Source organism: Diplotaxodon limnothrissa, linkage group LG14 (genome assembly GCF_057381915.1).
Source record: "Diplotaxodon limnothrissa isolate DT_005_m linkage group LG14, D_limnothrissa_male_GT1.1, whole genome shotgun sequence".
In the NCBI taxonomy this organism is placed as follows: domain Eukaryota; kingdom Metazoa; phylum Chordata; class Actinopteri; order Cichliformes; family Cichlidae; genus Diplotaxodon; species Diplotaxodon limnothrissa.
This window is the reverse complement of record NC_140609.1, coordinates 22,562,906-22,582,765: the sequence shown is the minus strand read 5'-3', so window position 1 is coordinate 22,582,765 and position 19,860 is coordinate 22,562,906. Positions and strand designations below refer to the sequence as shown.

The 19,860-nt window shown below is 39.9% G+C and overlaps 1 protein-coding gene across 1 annotated transcript; it reads right to left on the bottom strand.

The window, feature by feature from the left end:
- Positions 1-916: 916 nt before the first annotated feature.
- On the bottom strand, positions 917-18,759 carry ube4a (ubiquitination factor E4A (UFD2 homolog, yeast)). The gene is made up of 20 exons (XM_085370844.1): positions 18,683-18,759; positions 15,870-16,055; positions 14,589-14,765; positions 12,813-12,925; positions 12,391-12,543; positions 12,059-12,218; positions 11,754-11,956; positions 11,467-11,658; positions 11,029-11,362; positions 10,800-10,926; positions 10,362-10,669; positions 9,749-9,881; positions 9,471-9,661; positions 9,076-9,176; positions 7,994-8,107; positions 7,558-7,732; positions 7,254-7,434; positions 6,992-7,139; positions 6,746-6,903; positions 917-4,333 (listed from the first exon to the last, which is right to left on the bottom strand). The coding sequence occupies exons 2-20, from the start codon at positions 15,997-15,999 to the stop codon at positions 4,198-4,200; spliced, it is 3,234 nt and encodes a 1,077-aa protein (XP_085226970.1). The 5' UTR covers positions 16,000-16,055; positions 18,683-18,759; the 3' UTR covers positions 917-4,197.
- Positions 18,760-19,860: the final 1,101 nt, after the last annotated feature.

Genomic DNA, 19,860 nt, shown 5'->3' with positions numbered 1-19,860 from the left:
GCCAGACTGGTATATCGGTATTAGCATTTTTAATGCCCCCAAAAATTAAAATCGTAAGGAAGAGATGGGAGAAACACCCTTCAATTATGTTGTGAGTGTTGAGGTTTCACAGTCTGTTCACCAGCGGGCACTTGGCAACTTCCCTGTTGGTAATACTTACATGGAACACCAGGAACACAACCAGCCAGCACATAATCAAGGAATCCATGACTTGTGACAATAAAACAAGATCATTTTCAAACAGCGTAGTTATGTTATCTCTGTAAGGACTCATAAATAACTACACATAAGTGATAGGGATATCTGTTTATGTTTAATGTGTAACACCTTTTTTAAAACACCTAGTATTGTTCTTAAAATCAGTCTAGATCAAAGGGACTTGTAAATCACTTTTGTTCTCCATTCAGATGCTCAGTTTGAACTTGAGCAGGTCATCTTGGTCATACCTCATTTACTTTAATTCTATCTTTTACCCCTCTGTTCAACACTTTGGCCGACACTTGATGTCTTTTAAATGTGCTATACAAATACAGCTGACTTGACTAAATTCACTGATTTTCTGCCATTTGGTTGGCTGATGAGATATTTGCCTTAATTTGCAGTTGACCAGGTGTAATTAATAAAGTGGCCAGTGAGTGTAAGGTTTAATTGCACTTCTAGTCCCTGTCCAAGTAAAGAAGACATCATTTCATGTGTTCCTATAACCTGACAGTGCCTCACAATGTGTATTACTGTTCTCAAAGTAAACGTCGTCATTTGTCACGAATTCAATCTGTCACATGAGAAAGAGAACGTAATTTCGTACATAACTTAGATTAGTTTATTTCTTAATCATAATGTACATTGAAAATAAACATTTTATAATCACAAATAAAACAAAAAAAATGTGTTTTAATTAAAATCATGTAATCGGGTGGTAGATCCTCAATACAGAAATCAGAGCATGCCAACAAATACATAATCACCTTCTTACACGTTACCATCTCGCACACAATTGAATTAAAACCATTTAATTCAAATACAACCCAAGAGCATGTTACCTCCTTCTGTTGTTCTTCCCCTATATTCTACTGCCCAGCTTCACATATTCCTCAAAGAAATAAACTCAATCATGTATGTTAAGAGTATGAAACAGATCAGCTGACATGTACTGCAAGGCTCTTGGTTTTAGGCACCGTGTCTATTGTTCATCTTTGCCAGCACGTTTTCACACGAAGCTTGTACACAACACAAGTCCTGTGTTTTAAATGCAAGATCAGGATGCTTCGGTTAAAATATCATGAAGGTTAATTCAGAGGGTGACAGTGACAGTTATGTTGTACACAGCCATTCAAAGTTATTAAACCCCATATCTCTGCCCTTAAATCTCAAGAAAAGTGAACACCACTGATGGCCAGTGTGCCACAGATGGGAAAGAGAAGCACTTTTGCAGTTTGGAGCAGCTCCGGTGAACTGAAGGTGCAGAAAAGAATGAAATGATCTCATTCTTGTTTGAACTCTTTCACCCCATAAAGATGACATTTCACAACCTGCCCAGTACCCTTAATGATAAGTTTTGACAGCTCAGTATATATCAATTAAAACAACCATTGCACATGCAGAGGCCACCCTCGTTAACGTCTAATGCAAACTAGGGCTGCCACAAACGACTATTTTGATAGTCAACTAGTCATTATTTTTGCGATTAGTCGACTAATCAGATCATGCATCCATTGGACGTAAAACTACAGCTTATTACACCAGCATGCATCTGCTCTCATATAATCATTAGCTTACAGCTTGAAGTGTTTAAAGTATGTTCTAACTGAAAATAAAGACAAGATGATAGTTTATTAAATTTTAATGAAATTTGCAGATTGTCTCGGTGGGGTTTAATAAACTCAGCCGTCTGCTCTTTGCTCCCTAAAATATAACAGGACACTGGAATAAATTCTCTACCATCTCACTGTTTAATCAGTTTTCTGTTTGATGTTTATTCAGCTGTGTGAAAACTAGAACTACTCAGGAACAAATAAAAGTCTAAGTGACTCATATATCATGTTTAACCTGAGTAGTGAAAGACTGCGGGGGTCTGACAACGATGTGCCGGAAGTTCGGTGTTCTCGCCGTCTCGAGTGAGCCTTGACCACCCGGTCAGCTATCAAGCTGGTGGGTAACAGATGTGTCTGAAAACGTCGGAGCACTTTTGCAAATATGTGATGTGTTGATAAATCGAGCAGATATTTGAAGTTCACACAGCTACATTCTCACCTGAAAATATCTTAAAAGTTTATTTTGTGACCCAGAAAGAGTAATATTAAAACTAAGTAGCTGCCGCCATTGTTGGAAACTGGAATTGGCTGAGCCATAGTATGAATTTTGGAATAGGTTGGGCCGGAAGCATACACCCGACCCATCCTTCAAATCTGGGGAAAAGGAGGACGCATTTGGAGAGGTCCTCAAATTTCATTGTGTCTTCATAACGTAATCGGCCTCAGAAGGATGTGGTCTCTGAATTTGGACAAAGCTACGATACAGAAGACAGCTTCTTCTTCTTCTTCGGCATTTAACGGCAGCTGGCATCCTTGTAGATGCATTGCTGCCATCTTCTGTTTCAGTCTGCTTATTCCTGCATCTTTCAGGATATTAAAAAGCTTCAAATGCCGCGACGACTATAAAATTTGTTGTCGATGATTTTGATAGTCGACGTAATCGTGACTAGTTGACTAATCGTGGCAGCCCTAATGCAAACTCAGTCATTTAGGCCTGAAATATGACAGAAATCACTCAGTTCAGAAAAGAGCTTTAAGGGTTACTCCTAGTAGGCTTTAAAGGGGTAAAGAGTTAAGATAAGTGTTCCAAAGCTTTGATGTAACTCAAATAAGAAATGCACGTAACAACACACTCATAGATAACCATGTTGCTGCTCTGTATTTCTACTAAAATTAGGCATTTGTAGGTATTAACTGAACTATCAGCCATGTTTATTTCCCCCAGAAGTATATTCTCTGCCTGTTTGATGAGAAATAGAACAGCTGGTACATTTTTAAAAAAAAATTAAATATCCAATAAAAGACTCTGAGATAGTGCCCGAGTTGTCTAAATGCCTTCTCTTACTTGATTTTATTCCTCTTTAGGCATGAGCAGTTATTTTTCAGCAGCTTTATTCTCTAAAAAAAGCTAGACTAAATAAGAGTCAATTATCCATTTGTGCCAAATTGTAAATAATGTTTTCTTAATGCTGGCTTTGTTTGCTTGTTTGAGTTGCCCCCTGGAGATTTCACACGTCAGCTGTAATATCCATGAACAACTCTGTCACAGCAAAACAGATTAAAGTTAATATTTAAGGAGATTTAATATTCAATCTGACATCTTTGAGACCTAAAATATGATTCAGATTGGTGCATTTTATCTATATGGTCTTTATCCTTTAACCTTAATTGGCTGGTCTTATATAATCCTGATGAGATAATAAGTGCTTCACTACAGACAGGTGCTTGAAGATCTGAAGAGCCTTATCGATACGTCTTTAAATACAAACAACTGTTTAGTGCTACACGTGTCTAATTACAATGATCAAGTTTATTTTTTTGAAAGCCTCCAAGTAACCCTATGTTCTAGTCAATGAAATAAAAGTCATACACACAATTAAATTCAGACTCAGCTATGCCTCACTTTTAATGCTATTTACAAGTTGCGATTGAACCCAAGAGTGCAAACATACGGGGTGTTAAAGCACTTTGAAAGGCAGTGTGTGAAATACTCTTTATGAAAGTGAAGTTAGATAATATGACAAAAATACTTACCTTCCGGTATAAAGGGCCAGGTGGTTGGACAGGAGTATGTACAGTACATTAAAGTGCTGCTGAACAGATATTTCTGACTATATTAACTCATTAACACAGTACCCAAGGATGTATCACTCTGCTAGTGTTTTCAATAGAGCATCACGGGAGGAAAAACAGCCACCGTGTATGGATTTTGAAGTTCTTACCAGCAGGTGGGCTACAGTTTGCCAGGACTGTTGTCACACGGACGATTTATTAAGAATGGAAGCTGCAGGGAAAGGCTAATGCAGTGTCAGCTGGACTGGAGGAGTCAGAATAAATCCAAAGAAATAAGCACACTGTGGATCTGCCATGAAGCAAAGGAGCAAGTGCGGCCAGGTAAGAAAAATAACAGCGCGAGGCAACGCTGTTTGTCACAGTGAGATCAGGGCTAGCCGCTGGGCCCCAACTGAAGCTTTTCTTGCTTATGCTTCTCCAGCCACTGTAAGATCTGCTGTTTGAGTTCATCATTTGGCCTGATTTGGTCCATTGTCAGAGGACTGCGGTTGAAGGGGTCTGTCTGGTCACTAAAAGGCAGACACAATTAATAAATGGTCATGACTTCTATATACCAACTTCATAAAGATGAACACATTTTCCATCCATCCATGGAATTTGCTTTTTTTTTTTCCACATCTGCGTGGATTCTCTCTAGCTCCTCTGGCTTCCTCCCACAGTCCAAAGAAATGCACGGTTTAACTTAATTGTGACTGGCCATAGATGTGACTGTGAGTCTGAATGGTGTTTTGTCTGTTAGCCCTGCGATAGACTGGTGACCTGTCCAGGGTGTACCCTGCCTTTCGCCCTATGACCCTGAATTGTTTAAGCAGAAGAAAATGGATGTATGGATGGCTAATTAGATGGCTAAATCTAGCCTGCTTCGCTCTTGCAACAGAGATGTATGTGTTTGTGTACACATGTATAATTAAGGTCGTGCTTGTACATCTGCCTCTTTGAAATGATGTGTGTGGAGAAGGGCTGCACTGGTCCATCATCATCTCCCTATTTCTGTCTGTCGATTCTACTTTAAAATAGAACTTAATGTATCGTTTGCTGCTATTAGAGCATCTTCTCAACTATTAACCAGTGGGCTTGTATGTGTGTTGGGGAAAGAAGTTACTCTGTGTGGGGAGGGCATGATAAATGGTGCAGGAGACATACAGATGCAGATTAAATGTGTTAAAAGAACTAAATTAGGCCTAAATTTAAAACCAGTAAAAAGAAAAAACCCTAAACAAAATTTTTTTTAAAAGTTACAAAAAATAGCCCAGCATATCTTCAGACTTCAAAGTGTTTTAGCTGTTCAACTGATTAATTACAGTTGGCTTAATCATTTACAGTTGTATGTGAACAAGGTTCTCACACAGGTATAGTCAACCTTCTGTTTTATCACACCGGAAGAGGGAAAGAAACATCCACATATGTCTGGATCATATAGGTTATGGTTATGGGCAATCTCACAGATGAATCATCAGACAGTGTAGAGATCATCCAAACAGAATACAGTCATGTAAAAAAATAAGGTTTTTACAAGACAAACCCTATAATTGCCACTTTGTAAAGCCACTTTTAACAGCAATAACTTAATGAATCGTTTTTTTCTGTATGACTATCAGTGTCTTGCATTGTAGAGGAAGTTTGGCCTACTATTCTGTGCAACTTTGCTTCAGCTCCTTAAAATTTGTAGTATCTGTTTATGTACAGCTCTCTTAAGGTCATGACACGCCAATTCAATCAGGCTGAGGTGTGGACTTTGACTGGTCCACTGCAACACCTTTATTCTTTTCTTTTTCAACCATTCTGTCATAGATTTTCTGCTGTGCTTGACACCATTGTCATGTTGCATTACCCAGTTTAGCCTAGCTTTATCTGTCAGACAGATGGCCTCACATTTGACATAATATTTTGATATACAGAGGAGTTCACAGTTGACTCAATGACTGCAAGATGCTTAGGCCCAGTGGCTGCGAAACAAGACCAAATGATCATCTCTCCCCCACCGTGCCTGACAGTTGAAATGAGGTGTTTGGTTTTCACCAAGCCTGGCGCTGTGCATTATGATCAAACATCTCCACTTTGGTCTCATCTGTCCAAAAGACATTGTTCCAGATGTCTTGTGATTTCTTTAGATGCATTTTTGCAAACCTAAGCTCTGCTGCAATGTTCTCTTTAAAGAGAAGATGCTTCCTCCTGGTAGCCCTTGCAAACAAACCATACTTGTTAATTTTTCCCCCTAAAGGGAAGGAGTAAATAATCGGTTCATTTTTGTTTGTTAGCAGTGGAGCATCTACAGTTTTCAAGATATTATTTTGTGTGATGGTAGACAAGATGATAGATACCATCACAAAAGCTCAGTGTGATTTCATTTTGTTGAAAACTGAGTCAAGGTCATACCAAATGTGAAAAATCTGTAAAAACTTACTGACTTACCCACAACTTTTTATGGATCGTTTTCAAATCTCACAATATATTAGGCCTTGGAGGACACGAGTGACATGAGGGGCAATCACTCCCCCCCACACACAGAGCCATATAGGTTCAGATTTTTTTTTTACCCCTTAATAAGAAACACCTTCATTTAGAAACAGCATATGATGTTCATTTGTGCTATTTTTGTCTAATATTTAAATTTGCTTGGTGATCTGAAACATTTAAGTGTGACAAACATACAAAAAAAGGAAATCAAGAAGGGTTCAAACACATTTTCACACCATTATAAATGCTTCAGACCAACAAACTGCCAAAACATCTCATTTTACAGCAGCGGCCACGCTTGCTTATGATCAGTCAGTCAATTGCCTTTAATTAGCAGCACTTAGCTACTACTTGGAACATGGAAGCAGGGTGAGGGTGTTCTCATTTTTTCACAAGAAACTTTCTTTTTTTTTTTTTTTACATGACTGTACTTTCAATTCTGGGCTTTGTAAAAAGGAACAAACCTGAGGAGGTGTCTTGCTATAGTTGAGCGGTCTACTGTTACATTGGAAGAGGGGAGAAGAACAGGGTCCAGCATCAGGGTGGACATGATGGGATCCAAGAATTCATCTGGAGCATCTGCATATGTCTCCTCTTCCTGCTGCTGTCTGTCTGCATGAGACTAAATAGAGGCACAATGGAAACAAACATTCATGAGTACCTCCTATCGTCTTTTATTACTCTGGTAGCCTCTCCAAGTAAAATGATACCTTTATTTTATCAGCGAGGAGTCCAAAAGCTACAATCATATCCCCAGGCTTGTTGATCTTTTTCAATACTCTAATGGTCTGGGAGAAAAGAGTAGGAGAATACGATCGCCCATCCTTTGGGACAGTGGCACAGAAATTCTCCTCATCGCTGTTGGAGAAACAAAGCAACAGTCTGTTTCAGGATCAGATTTAACAGGGATTACAATTAAAGAAATGTAAGGAAACTGATATTTTTCTCTGTAGAAGAATGTTTTAAACATACCCCAGGTTTAGGTAGATTGTGCAGATGTCAGAAACGAGCTGCTGAGGTTTGAAGTCAAACTCACTGAAGTCCTTGACTTTAAGAGCGCCCATTTTAGGGCCCGCCAGGTGCTGCAGGAAGTAGTTAAGCATGGAGATGATCCTCTCAGCCAGGAATGGGTGCACAAAGATACCCTTAATTTCTGAGAAAGAGAAAAAAAAGAAAAGCAAAAGGCAGAAATAATCACAGTGAATGGATGAGGACAACAATTAAATGGGTTCATGAGTGTAGTGGAAAGGATGTGTAGCGGTCTTTTCTGCCTGACCTGAGGTGAGGAAGGCCAGTGTGCCGATGGTCTCATTGGACATGATGTTGTGGAAGCGTCCCAGCTGTCCAAACATCTGCAGGCTGGACTCTTTCTCTCTTCTGGCATCAGGGGCCAGGCCTTCCCAGTCCCCTCGATCCCTCTCCAGCTGCAGAATCTTGATTTTACTCAGGTACTACAGAGGAAAGAAGATTCAGCTGAAAAACGGAGTCTAAATCACATCAAAAATATCTTTAAAAACAATAAAGTTATTAATAATGATGCTACTATAGAACCGTTTTAGAAAGAGATATGCCAAGTACTGATAGATTAAACTAGATTTCACCATCAGAATATTGTATAATGTCAGAATAATATTCCAGCAATGTTCAGAAAACATCACATAATACAGAACCAAGGCTGAAGGTTGTGAAGTCAAAATACATCACGGTCTCACCTGAATGGCCTCATCCAATAGGAAGATGGCATCATTCATCAGTAAATTGAGGAACCTGAGGAAAAGAGGGGGGTTCATGGCCTCCAGGTTTTCAGATGCATAGTTGGCCAAATGCTGAAATAAAACATACCAAACTAAATTAAACACATTTATGCCAGTTTGCAGGTATGCACTATCCATTTGTTCCTTTATTATGACTACATGGTTAAAAGGGTTTATACCAGCATGTGTTAAGTGTTAAGCAATTAATTTTATGTTAAAAAACTAAGGAAAAACTTTCCACTTTCACTCTGTCTCTTAAGCAGTAAGTGGTTCTTCATTGCTGGCTAGCTCCCCTGAAACAGGAAAATCCACCTGTTGGCCATAATGATGGGGTGTGTAGAGCATTTTATAAAGAGAATAGTGTGGAGAAGAGAGTAAATCAGGTGCCCCAGTGGTTCGTTGACTGAATTCGACACTGTCCCCGCCTTGTGTGACTTTTTCCACTCAGTGGAATCAGTGCTGGCAGAGCAGATCACCACAAGATCCGAGCAGCACTACGTCGTGCCATTTTAAGGTGCGATTTAACCCCCAGTTAAATGAAGGTTAAGTCTTTTTTTCCTTCCAAACACACCCAACAGTTTACAACATGATGTGTTATTATATGCACATAACACTACAACCACAACTAAGTTTGCAACAGTTATCAACAGGAAGGGAAAGAGGAAGGGGAAAAAATACTGCCACCTTACACCCTTCTTCACTTTTGATTGATGTGTGCAATGGACCAAAATCAAACAAAAAGAAACAAAAAATAGGAGCCTTCAAAGAAGAGTCGATAGAATTTTTGAAAACCTGATTTCCTTGTCTTGCTTTAAAAATTCATTAGGTAAACTGCGCTCAAAATGCCTGACCACATTATCTCATGGAGTGAATTGCTTCTTACTAGAAGTGAGGAAAACTGAAGCCCGAATGTAAGCAAAGGAGAGCACGAGGTGGCTGCAGAAGAAAAGTCAAACCAAGGAATTTCATGTTGCATGGCTAAAAAGTACAATCATCACACATCTAACATCTGAAATTTATATCTAGAACATCAACATTACCTTGATGCTCTCTCTGTAGTTGTCTTTTCCCCACATGTATTTAAGAGCTGGATACATAGGCCTTCTGTAGTTGAATTTCTGTTCAAACTGATGAGGATCACCTGTGGGGGGGGACCAGAGGAAACCTTAAACCCCGCATGTTTCAGCTCTCCTTCCTGTTTGCTTACACTTCAGAGTTTATCTCTTTATCTTGTTGTGCAGAGCACGTCCAGGTGAGCACACAAAACCTAGCTTCTTCACTGTTCACAAAAAGACCCTAAATAATACTACGCCTCACCAAGCCGAGCTCTTTTAATCACAGATGGTCTTAGTAACAGTTGACAGTTAACTTAACAGCTGTTTCAGCTTTCCACCTACAGATCTTTAGAATCTAGAAAGTCTAAACTGTGTTGTACCTGTGAATTCAATGTCTACAAACACAGTAATGAGGGCCTCAGCCAGCTGGGGTGCGTGTCTATAGGAGCAGAAAACTCTTTCTCTCTGGAACACGATTGGCTGAGCAGCACCAGGGGTCACCGGCTCCATGTGGGGCATCACTGCCTCCAAAACCTCGGCAAGCTTTGCTCTTAAATGAGGGTTCTTCATCCTGTTGTCCAAACAAGACATGACAAATCTGAACGACTCTTCATTTCATCTGACTGAAATCACAGACATGGTCGATAAGGTCACTGACCTCTCTACATTACCCATGAAGACAGTAATAAAGTTTAGAATCTGCTCTAGACTTTCTGCAGACGTCTCCAGGATGTCTTCTGCAAACCGACGAAGGAAGATGAAAAAATCTCCCAAATTTTCTGCAAAAAACTCTGACAGACAAAATGCAGATTAATGACTATCGTGTGAAATGCTCAATATTATTGAGATGAGTGACTAAAAACTGCGATATTGCATGCACAGATGCAGTCATTTCAAACCAGTCTGTAGTGTCTGCTGTGAATGAATCGCATGTACAAAAGCTTGCAGTGATTTACAAACTCACACCTTGAACTTTGACAACAAAAACGCAATTAAATGATCAGTGATGTTATTTATTACATGCCGGTGGGGTGTGGTAACATTCCGTCAAAATGATGTTTGCATGACGTTTTATGAAGTGGGGTAAGGCTTTTTAACACAACGTTCACACCTTCAAATTTAAGGAGGCGAAAGAAAAACACCTGATCCAACTCAATCCTGAGAAAATTAAGAGAAATTAAAAGGCTGAACATGTTGGCCCAGTATGACAAAAAGTAAACCTGAGTGTTTCACCCCATTGTATTTACTGTATAGTGAAATATCTGACGTACCAGGTACATAGCAGAGCATTGTGTTCTGCAGGGAGGGCAGGGGAAAACTGAGTGCTACATGTTCAGGCCCCTGGTTCCCCATACTGAGCTGAACGAGCAGAGCAGCAGTGGAAGCTTGTAGGTTAAGGCAACATTGCAGCATGGCAGGTTGTGTAGTGGCAGCTTTGGTTGAGAGATAGACAATCATCAGGCGCTCAAACTGCTCCAGGAGCTGCTCCGACATTGGGCTGCCTGTTCGCTGGGCCTCCTGCCACGTCACCTGGAGCCGGTGGAGAGACTGGCTCATCTTCACCATCTGCTCATGGAGTCTGCATGCACACATTATGCATGCAGACAAGTGCACAGACACAGTGGGAACAAGATAACATACGTTGGAAGTCTCAGTATTCTCTTTAGCTTCTATATGGAAAAGATCTGCGTTTGTCTGACTGTGTTTACCTGTGAAAGCCTAGATGCTGGGTGAGTTGTGTGAGGATGAGGTTTTCAGTCAGAAGGCTGTAGGACTGCGCCGACTCCATCGGCTGCTGGGGAGGCACAGGGATCAGGCAGGTCTCCTTATCAAGACCTGACATAAGAAAAAGTGGACAGTTTATTTATTACCAAAGGTGTTAAATTAACAATCTTGAAACCATTATAAATAAGGGTCACTGACATCCAGTACACTGACCTCGTGCATGCACATTGCGATTCCTCCTCTCTTCCTCACTCAGCTCTTTGAGTGCGCAGTAGGTTGGGTTGAAGGTGAGCAGTTTAGGTGAACGTGGCCTGCAGAAGGGCTGGCACAGCTTCAGCAGAGCTGCACCCAAGTTCAAGAAAAATGCATCTGAGGCGTACATCTGAAAGAAGATCTCCGGCATCTGATTGGCCCAGATCTTGGCTCGGCCAGCATTAGCTTGCAGGCAGCTGCCCAACCAGGTGAGCAGCAAGTGGCGGGTCTCACCAGACCGCTGGAGCAAGTTTTTCAAGATTTGGTGCAGCTTGTCATGAAACTGGCCCATAAACTGCAAACCAGTGAGAGAAGAAAAGGTCATTGACTCTGGTGTATTTTCAGTTTGGCAAACAGGCAAACAAATCAGGAGCAGCAAATGAAAAAGAAAGCGTTTACCTGGTGGATGTTGGCCTCTTGGACCTTTGTTTCCTGGGCGCTGGAGCGGGAAGGGTTCAGGAAGTAGCCGTGCCCTTCTACCACACCTGGGGTTTTCAGCAAGCAGGATATATTGAATACTGTCCCCAGTAGGCTTTTCTGGTACTGCAAACCATTAGCTGGGTCTTTGGGCTGGATGTGTTCAACGAGTACCTGTGAACATAGAAAAAAGAGGATTTAAAATCGTCTGCTGTTGTCAGAGGGTGCACAACATTACCACAACATTCGCTAAAAGTCTGTCTCTGTACCTTGGCAATATCTTTATGGTGGCTGAAATAGAGGAGAATATCCAGGTAGGAGTAGAGAAGAGGCTGGCACAGGTCCAAGTCCTTGACACGTCCCTGGAAGATGTCGAACACCGGTACTATAACCTCCTCAAAAGTCCGCACCTCCTGATCAGACAGCAGGCCAGCAATGACCTCCTCCACAAATTCAACCACTTCGTCTGGATCTGAATCACAGCAGAGACATTTAGGCAGAAAACTTTACACATAACACTTATAACTTTACTCAAAACTCAAGACAAAACAGTTGGGCCCAGTCCATGACCTACGTGCTCCATTGAAGCTTTCCAGCAGCAGGTCCAGAAGTTGTTCGTAGACATTCTGGCTGATGTAGATCTCTGGTGTGAGCAGGACTGTTCGTGTGTTAGAAACGGTCAGATTCTTACAGCGAACAGCAAACGAAAGTAACTTCTCTGGTACCTTTGTGATCTGGAGGTGAGATAAAAAGAAAGTGAATGAATTATGGAAAAGTGTGGGTTATTTTTATGTTCCAATTACTTAGAATACTCTATTAACAGATGGCCATCTCTAAAAATAGTACCACTAAAGAGCGACAATTACAATCATGCAGAGGGGGGAGAAAAAACAAAAACCCAGTTACCTCTTCCTTAGCCCTCTGATAACAAGCAAAAAGGTAAGGGATGGCACATTTCTCTCCAGCATCCCGGTCAGCAGACAGGTTAACAGCACTGCATGACGTCATATAGATGAGCTGGTTTCCCGGCTCTAGCAGCAGCAGACGGTTAAAAAGGGCCTGGAGGACAAAAGAAGAAGCATCACTGACACAAATCAGTCTGACCAACACATTTCGAAAGCCCCTAAAACAACGAAGTCTTCATGTCAGGCATTTTCTTTATGAAAATCAATTTTTACGCAATGCGTCAAAATGTAATGTTTTTGCATCTGATGGAATACGAGGTTTCTTCAGCCACTTTGCCAGACATGTAGAGGTTCACGGTAAGGTGAGAAATGAGACGGAAGAAAAAAAGTGATAAGATTAAAAACACTTTATTGACATTTGACCTGTTCTATGTTGTCCATGTCCAGCCAGTCCTGCCCATCTAGATCTGCAGCCATCTCCTCCAGGTAAACACACCGAGGAGGGATCCCATTACCTCCTCTCAGACTAGGGTCACCTAGGGGGAAAATAAAAAAATAAAGTCAATTAAGATGTTTTTACACATGGCAACTTATTATCTCTTAGACTACGTGCACTGAATTAACTGGTGCTGAGAAATAGATCAACAGTCCAACAAATAACTGCTACATTTCCTCAACATCATCACTCATCCCTGAGTAGTGGTGGAGAGACTCACACAATAAGACCTCACAGTAGGGATGGTTTTTATATTGTCTTAAAAGGTGCTGAGTCATTTGTTACTCACAGGACAGCAAATCAAGACAGTGTGCTGCATCCAATAATACCTCTAATAACAGAGCTCGGTACTATTTAGGAGAAACACACTCATCACCCAGCACCTGACTGCCTTTTAGATCAAAAGAAGGAAAATCAGCTGACAATATGGCATGCAAGACTTTAGTCTGCACAAGCCTCTCACGCACAAGGTTTTAAATAGTCCTACCTTAGGTATTTAGTATTCAAAGGTATTGGTGATAGCTGACCAATTAAAGCAAATTCTATATCATTTTCACACTGATGCATTTAATTGATGTCATTATTAAGAGGTTTACATTATAGTGAATCTGGATTGCTATAGTTCCATGTCTCCCCTCCAGATATAACACACTTACAACACAGATTTGACCAAGCGAGCACATAAGTTTGTCCACCATTTTTGACCTGCTTTGAATTAGATGTGTGTGGAGCTGATCCATCATCATCATCATCATCATCATCATCATCATCATCATCATCAAATGAGAGAAAATGGAGTATTTCTAACTTAGGGGCTGATTTTTAAATCAGAGCTTAACATGACTGAATTTGCAGAGACACTCCTTTATCTCATCTACTTAAGTTTTCCCCCCCCTGTTGGTGTTTCTGTGGGTTAAAAACTTGGCCGTGTGTGGGTATAACCTGGAAAGAGCACAGGAGACGGCTGAGGATGGCCAGCAAATGTTATAACCTAATACCATTTTAGCCGTTTGCCTCATATCCGCCCACTCAAGTTATTACTTACAGTAAAGCTAAATCAATCAGCATAACATGTCAGTGTTTGAACATGCCTTTATATTGGAAGTGCGATGTATAATCCTGGTATGTGTGTGTGCTTCTCTTCCACACATCCATCTTTTGTTTTTTCTCTGTGTCACGGCCACACACTGTACAATATGGTGGGTGGATAGTCCTAAAATAATGGGTGCATGTTAAGCTCCTCTGACTGCCACCCAGCAACGATGCTATTGGTCATCGGCAATGCCATTGGGGGTTTAGTATAACTGGACTCTGGATCAATCACCCAACCCTAGTAGGGCTTAAGTCCCACAGATACAGCCCAAATTATTTTAAAAAGTTTAAAGTTTACATATCAGCATGTGACAAAAATCATACAGCCAGCCAGGATTAGGAGCTAGAAGTACTGCAGCAGTGAAACCTCTATGGTATGACTCTCACAGAGCCCTAATTTCAACACTGGTGGGTCAGTCTGAAATTAACTGATGAGGGAAAGAATGGTCATTTCAAAATTGATATAATGCATTTAATTTTGTACCTTTTTGGCCCTTTTTTGAGTTTAGAAACCACAAACAATACTAAGAAGTAACATGAATAGATGTTTTGATCCATATTATCCATACTGAGTTAATACCCAGGGGCCGTGCAAATCACAGTCAACTTACTGTTGTCCAGAGTGATGAGAAATATTCGCTGGATCATGTGATTGACATTGAGCTGCTCGCACAGCTCCTGCCGGGACCGGAAGGAGCGGCTAATCTCTGCCACAGAGTCGTCATTGTCATCAACGCTGTCTGAAACCGAGTTTTCTGACTCCGACTGGCTCTCACCCGAGTCCTCCACTGTGAAAGCACATACAAAAGCCAAACATGAAGCAGCAGGTTAGCATAGCACAGACAGTCCAATAAATTAATATTTTGGCTAGTTTAAAAATAGATAAATCTCATCCGTGCTACAAACTGGTGATAAAAATGCCTTTTTCGAACAAAAAGAAAATCGAGAAAAGTTTCTAGGATCTAAAAATGATCTTGACTGATGGCTAAAAATCAGGGGGCAAGTTATAGAAGGGCATAAAACTGCTTCCATCTTGACATTTTTCACTGTATGAAATGTCATTAAGAAATGCAATTAATGGGACAGAGGATGATCTGAAAGACCAAGAAAACTCTCAAAAATAATCTCTGATACAGAAGTGGTGGTGCACCGTTTTCATGCAAAGACCTTTGGTATAAATAACATGAATTTGGAAACACAGTCTGAGAAAAATCATCTTATTGTTCATGAAGTGATACATAGGTAACACTGGAACCCTGCTGTGTGCAGCGGCTTTCAAGAGAAATCACTAGAAGAAAAACTTACCTGGAATTTCATCACAAAAATCAACATCTGAGATAAACAAGTTACTCTGGAAGCAAATGCTGTGACTGTTGCATGGGGATATCCTCCTTTGGGGTGGAGCTGCGTGATTTACAGAAAATGCACAGATGCAGGCATGCAGTTGCTAAGGTCCATTTGGGTCTACTGATAGAAATGTTGTCATTGGGCAGTAAGCTGAAAGATCCATTCTTGAATTTTTTTTGTGATAGCATGGAGTCATCTGTCAAGACTTTCTATTACAATGTGCATTAACTACACCTGTGCCCCTGGGGCGGACTTCAAGCCGACCTTATTAACGTATTCCAGGAATAGCTAGTCATCAGCAGTGTCTGCAGCTGTCCACACAACAGAGTATAATCAACTTTTACATATCAGCACACTCAGACAAGCTGGCTTCTATAAAAGGACGTGACCTATGATTATCTACCTCAAAGCCTACACACTTTAATTCCAGACAATGTTAGGAGAAGTTGGGATTCTGTCCAAAGTAACACACAACACAAATCAGTCTACTTCAGATATGTTCTGACTGCTTCTTATACTGTATGAAATGTGATCATTCTACTCACGTGGTGGTTGAGTAGAAAGCTGTTGAGGTTTCTGGCCTGATGCAAACTGTTTGGCATCAGCCAGTGAGCTGAAGAGGGCAGCAAAGGGGTTGCGGGAGATGTTCTGGTTGTTGTTGCCCTGGTCAGTCATCTCATTGGGGCTCAACACTTACTCCATCCAAGATCCCAGCTCTAGGGACTAGCTATCTTTTAAAAAAAAAAAAAAAAAAAAAAAAAGGGGGCAGATGGCAATTTCAGCACACTTAAATGAACAGTATCATCATCACACACAAACAAGTGTATTTTTGTTTCGTTTGGTCACTGTTACTTTGATTTAATATGCAGATATTCATGATGTTGGCCACTTTACCAAACTCATCTGTCCAGCACACTCAAATTCAACATGTTTTACTGTCAGCACGTTGTTGCCTTCAGGGTACAGTTGCACAACCTCAAGTACTATTAAAGAAGGCAGAGCCTTAAGGGAACCAGTAGCTCTGCTTTAATTTGTCACATGACTGTCTGGAGGCTAAATGCACTTTTTGCACCTTCGTCACACCTCCCTCTGCACCTCCCTCATCTCTCCCTACAAATATATTCTGAAAATGACACAATTAACATTCCTTTTAATCTTAAGTTGTTAAATTGCAAACACTGGCTTAAAATAACATCTTGCTATTTAGGGCTTCTCACAACATTTTTGGTTTTAGTGTGTTTATCTTACATATTTTACATCATCTTACATATTAAGCCAGTATATAAGCTATAGCTCTTTTGCACACATCTCTTTTTCAAATCTCCATGTTTTGTCTCCTTTTCTGTCTTCATTTATTTATTTGTATTTATATGTTCTATTTCTATTGTATATATTCATCAGCATCTGTGGGTGGACAGCAAAGAAAGAATTTCATTGCACAGAGGAATGCCTTTTTCTCTTGTGACACATGACAATAAACACTTTGAATATTGAATCTTAGTTTCACAGCTTAATGGTCATCATAACTTTCTTTTCATCTTTACAAGGTAATAGAGTTATTAAATATTATAGGTAGTAAATATTTCAGTGTATTACATTTAAACAGCAATAATTTCCTACATAGAAAAACTACTAGTGCCCACCAAGGACATGTTTTTTTTTTTTTCTACACAACAATGAGACACGTCGAGGCATACTGTATATGAGAGCAAGAACTGTATGTAAGACTCCAGTGACAATTTAGTCAAACTGGAGCTCCAACAAAGCCAAATATTCAAGAAGACTGTTCCTGCTTAAGGTGGAAACAACAAACTTGTTTCACCACTTGAGGGAAAAACACAGTGAAGTACTACCAGACTATAAAGGAAGAGATTCAAGCAGCTGGTGATGTGACACCTTGTTTCAGTGAATTCACACTTTGAATTAGGTAGTACATCATCAGTGACAGGAACTCGATGCAAAAGAAGGGCAAAGAATGCCCTTCATTTACTTATAGTTATAAATACACCTGACTGCAAGCATCAATAAAACATTTACTATGTTGTTTTTTTCATCATAAATATCATTACTGCAAACTGTCTTGAAATACTCAGCATCTCAAACTGAGTGGCTTGGAGACACTGTTCGAGTGACAAGGCTGAGGTGGTTTGGACATGTGCAGAGGACGGATAGTGGATATATCGGATAAAAGGTTTTGCACATAGAGCTGCCAAGCAAGGAGAAAAAGAGGAAGACCACAGAAGAGTTTCATGGATGCAATGAAGGACCTGCAGATGGCTACTGTAACAGAGGAAGAGGAGGATGCAAGGAATAGGGTGAGATGGTGATAGATGATCCCCTGTGGTTTCCCCCTACAGGGAGCAACCTGAAGAAGAAGCAGCAGCAAATGTTCTTGAAACATCATGATATAATTTTTAAGGGCATATCGCCCAGCCCCAATTTAAACTGAATAGATCTGTACTAATTCAGATGAATTTTAGTCTACAATAACACAGCACTTTGCAAGTTCTCATCGACACCCACAAGAACCCTAAAACAAGTATTTATATGCAAATGCCTTCAACACATTCACTCCTGCATGCTGTTTCAATACTGCAGTGCTATGAGACAGATACCATATAGAAGGATTTCACTTTGACTGTAACTGTATTTTTTGATTATTAAAGTTTTGCACCCTCAAATTGCATTTTAAATGTCTTTAAATAATCTGTAGTCACTATTTTTCCTCTATAAAAGTAACACAACGCGGATCAACGAGGTTTAAAGAAGATGGTAAGCTGTCTAAATGGGCACTTGTTGTTATTACTATAAAACAGAGTGTACCTCCACGTGTATTAGACATCGTGAGATGATAACCTGGGACAAAAAGGTCGTGGTCTGCTGAACCCTACTTTCTGATGATGTTCGAAAGTTTTTAGCACGACAAACAGTAACTCAGTAACATTAACAGTAACATATGGACTGACCGCCAGTCTAGGTAGAGCTCACCTCTTCCGCAGATTACAGTTACTGTGCATAGTCAGGTTTATCAGTTCAGCACCTTACAGCTTTAACTCTGACCACTTTACGAAGACTACTTCCCAGCTAGTCACCTTTACGCTGTTCTGAGAGAGTCACATCACCCGTTAGCCGTGTTAGTGCGCAGAAGATGAGCTGCTTGACGGTTTTGTGCTAACTAGCTAGCAGGTGGAGCTAGCAACCCTGACCGCCCTGCTGGTGCTGGTGCTGCTGCTGCTAAGCTGAGCTGTCATGGGGTCACCAAGGCTCGATTTCAACTTTAATTTCATAAACTCAAATGAGGATTTCAGGTATTATCAACCTCAATAATATATACAAACGATAAAGACGGCTGTCGTACCTGTTTGACGAGAAGTAATGTGTATTTTGAGTTATAAAATTGCTTCTACGAAACCAATGCCAGTTCCTCAGTAAATAGTAAACGTTTTCTTCTTTTTCCTAAAACGGCTGCTGCGAGCTGTATCAGTCCGTCGGCGCCACCGTTCGGTCAGGAGTGATTATTGCGTTGGAGAATTTCTTAATTCACTTAAAATAATAAAATAATATTTTATTTTTTGCCATCTATAAGTTTAAAAAAAATTGAGTCATTATGGCCTTAAAATTGGAATTTCAAGTTTTCTCAATTCCAACTTATTTTCTCAGACATTTGGGTTAGTAAGTTTAAAAAAAACACACAAAAAAAAAAAAATTAAAAAAAAAAAAAAATTTATATATATATATATATATATATATATATATATATATATATATATATATATATGTGTGTGTGTGTGTGTGTGTGTGTGTGTGTGTTTTGACGTTTTTTCAGCACTCTGCTGGTGGTAAACGCCTGTTTTCAGTCTATTTATTTCTAAACTTTACATTCTTTCTTTTACACGTTTTGACAGTTTATAAAACCATAGTAAACCTTTCTGATATCTTTTCAGAGCCTGTATTGGTATTGGTTCGATATTAGTGTAATAAGATCGATACTTTGTTTCTGTCCTCTAAATTAAATAATTTTTTTTTTGGGGGGGGGCGAAAAAAATGAAAAAATATTGAAAATACATGAAAAGCTGAAAGGTGTGATTTGTTGTGTGAACCAATCATTGTGCTTAACACTGGAAGTCAAGTATTTCAAAATGTTGAGATTATAAGATGAAGTTGTGATTTATGGCTGGCAAAACCCCTGCAGCAGAAAGACGCTTCTACAAAAAAGAGAGGAAACGGGGGACAAGAGGAACCAATTAAACAGGCAAAATGCACAACAAAATATATAAAATCATTGCAAGTGAGGTTCAACACAGCAACAGACATGCAATATAAACACACAAACAGTCACAAGATGCAGAATGACTGCAAAAAGATGTAGACAGAACCGAATGAGATGCAACCTGAACAAAACTACAAACTGAGTCTTTGAGTCTATCTCATTTGTAGAAGTTGTCTTTGTGATTTAACTGACTCTCCCACTTTTTTCCTACTAAATTACTTGGATTTGTTTATGACGTCTTATCTCAGAGCTCATTTTACATATTT

What these genes read in the sequence shown, in the direction of transcription:
- ube4a (XM_085370844.1), bottom strand. Translation starts at nt 15,999, where the DNA reads ATGACTGACCAGGGCAACAACAACCAGAACATCTCCCGCAACCCCTTT. An exon ending in AATGCTCTGCTATGTACCTG is followed by an intron (nt 9,882 to 10,361) that starts GTACGTCAGATA and finishes TTTGTCTGTCAG; the next exon opens with AGTTTTTTGCAGAAAATTTG. An exon ending in ACTACAGAGAGAGCATCAAG is followed by an intron (nt 8,108 to 9,075) that starts GTAATGTTGATG and finishes GTTTTATTTCAG; the next exon opens with CATTTGGCCAACTATGCATC.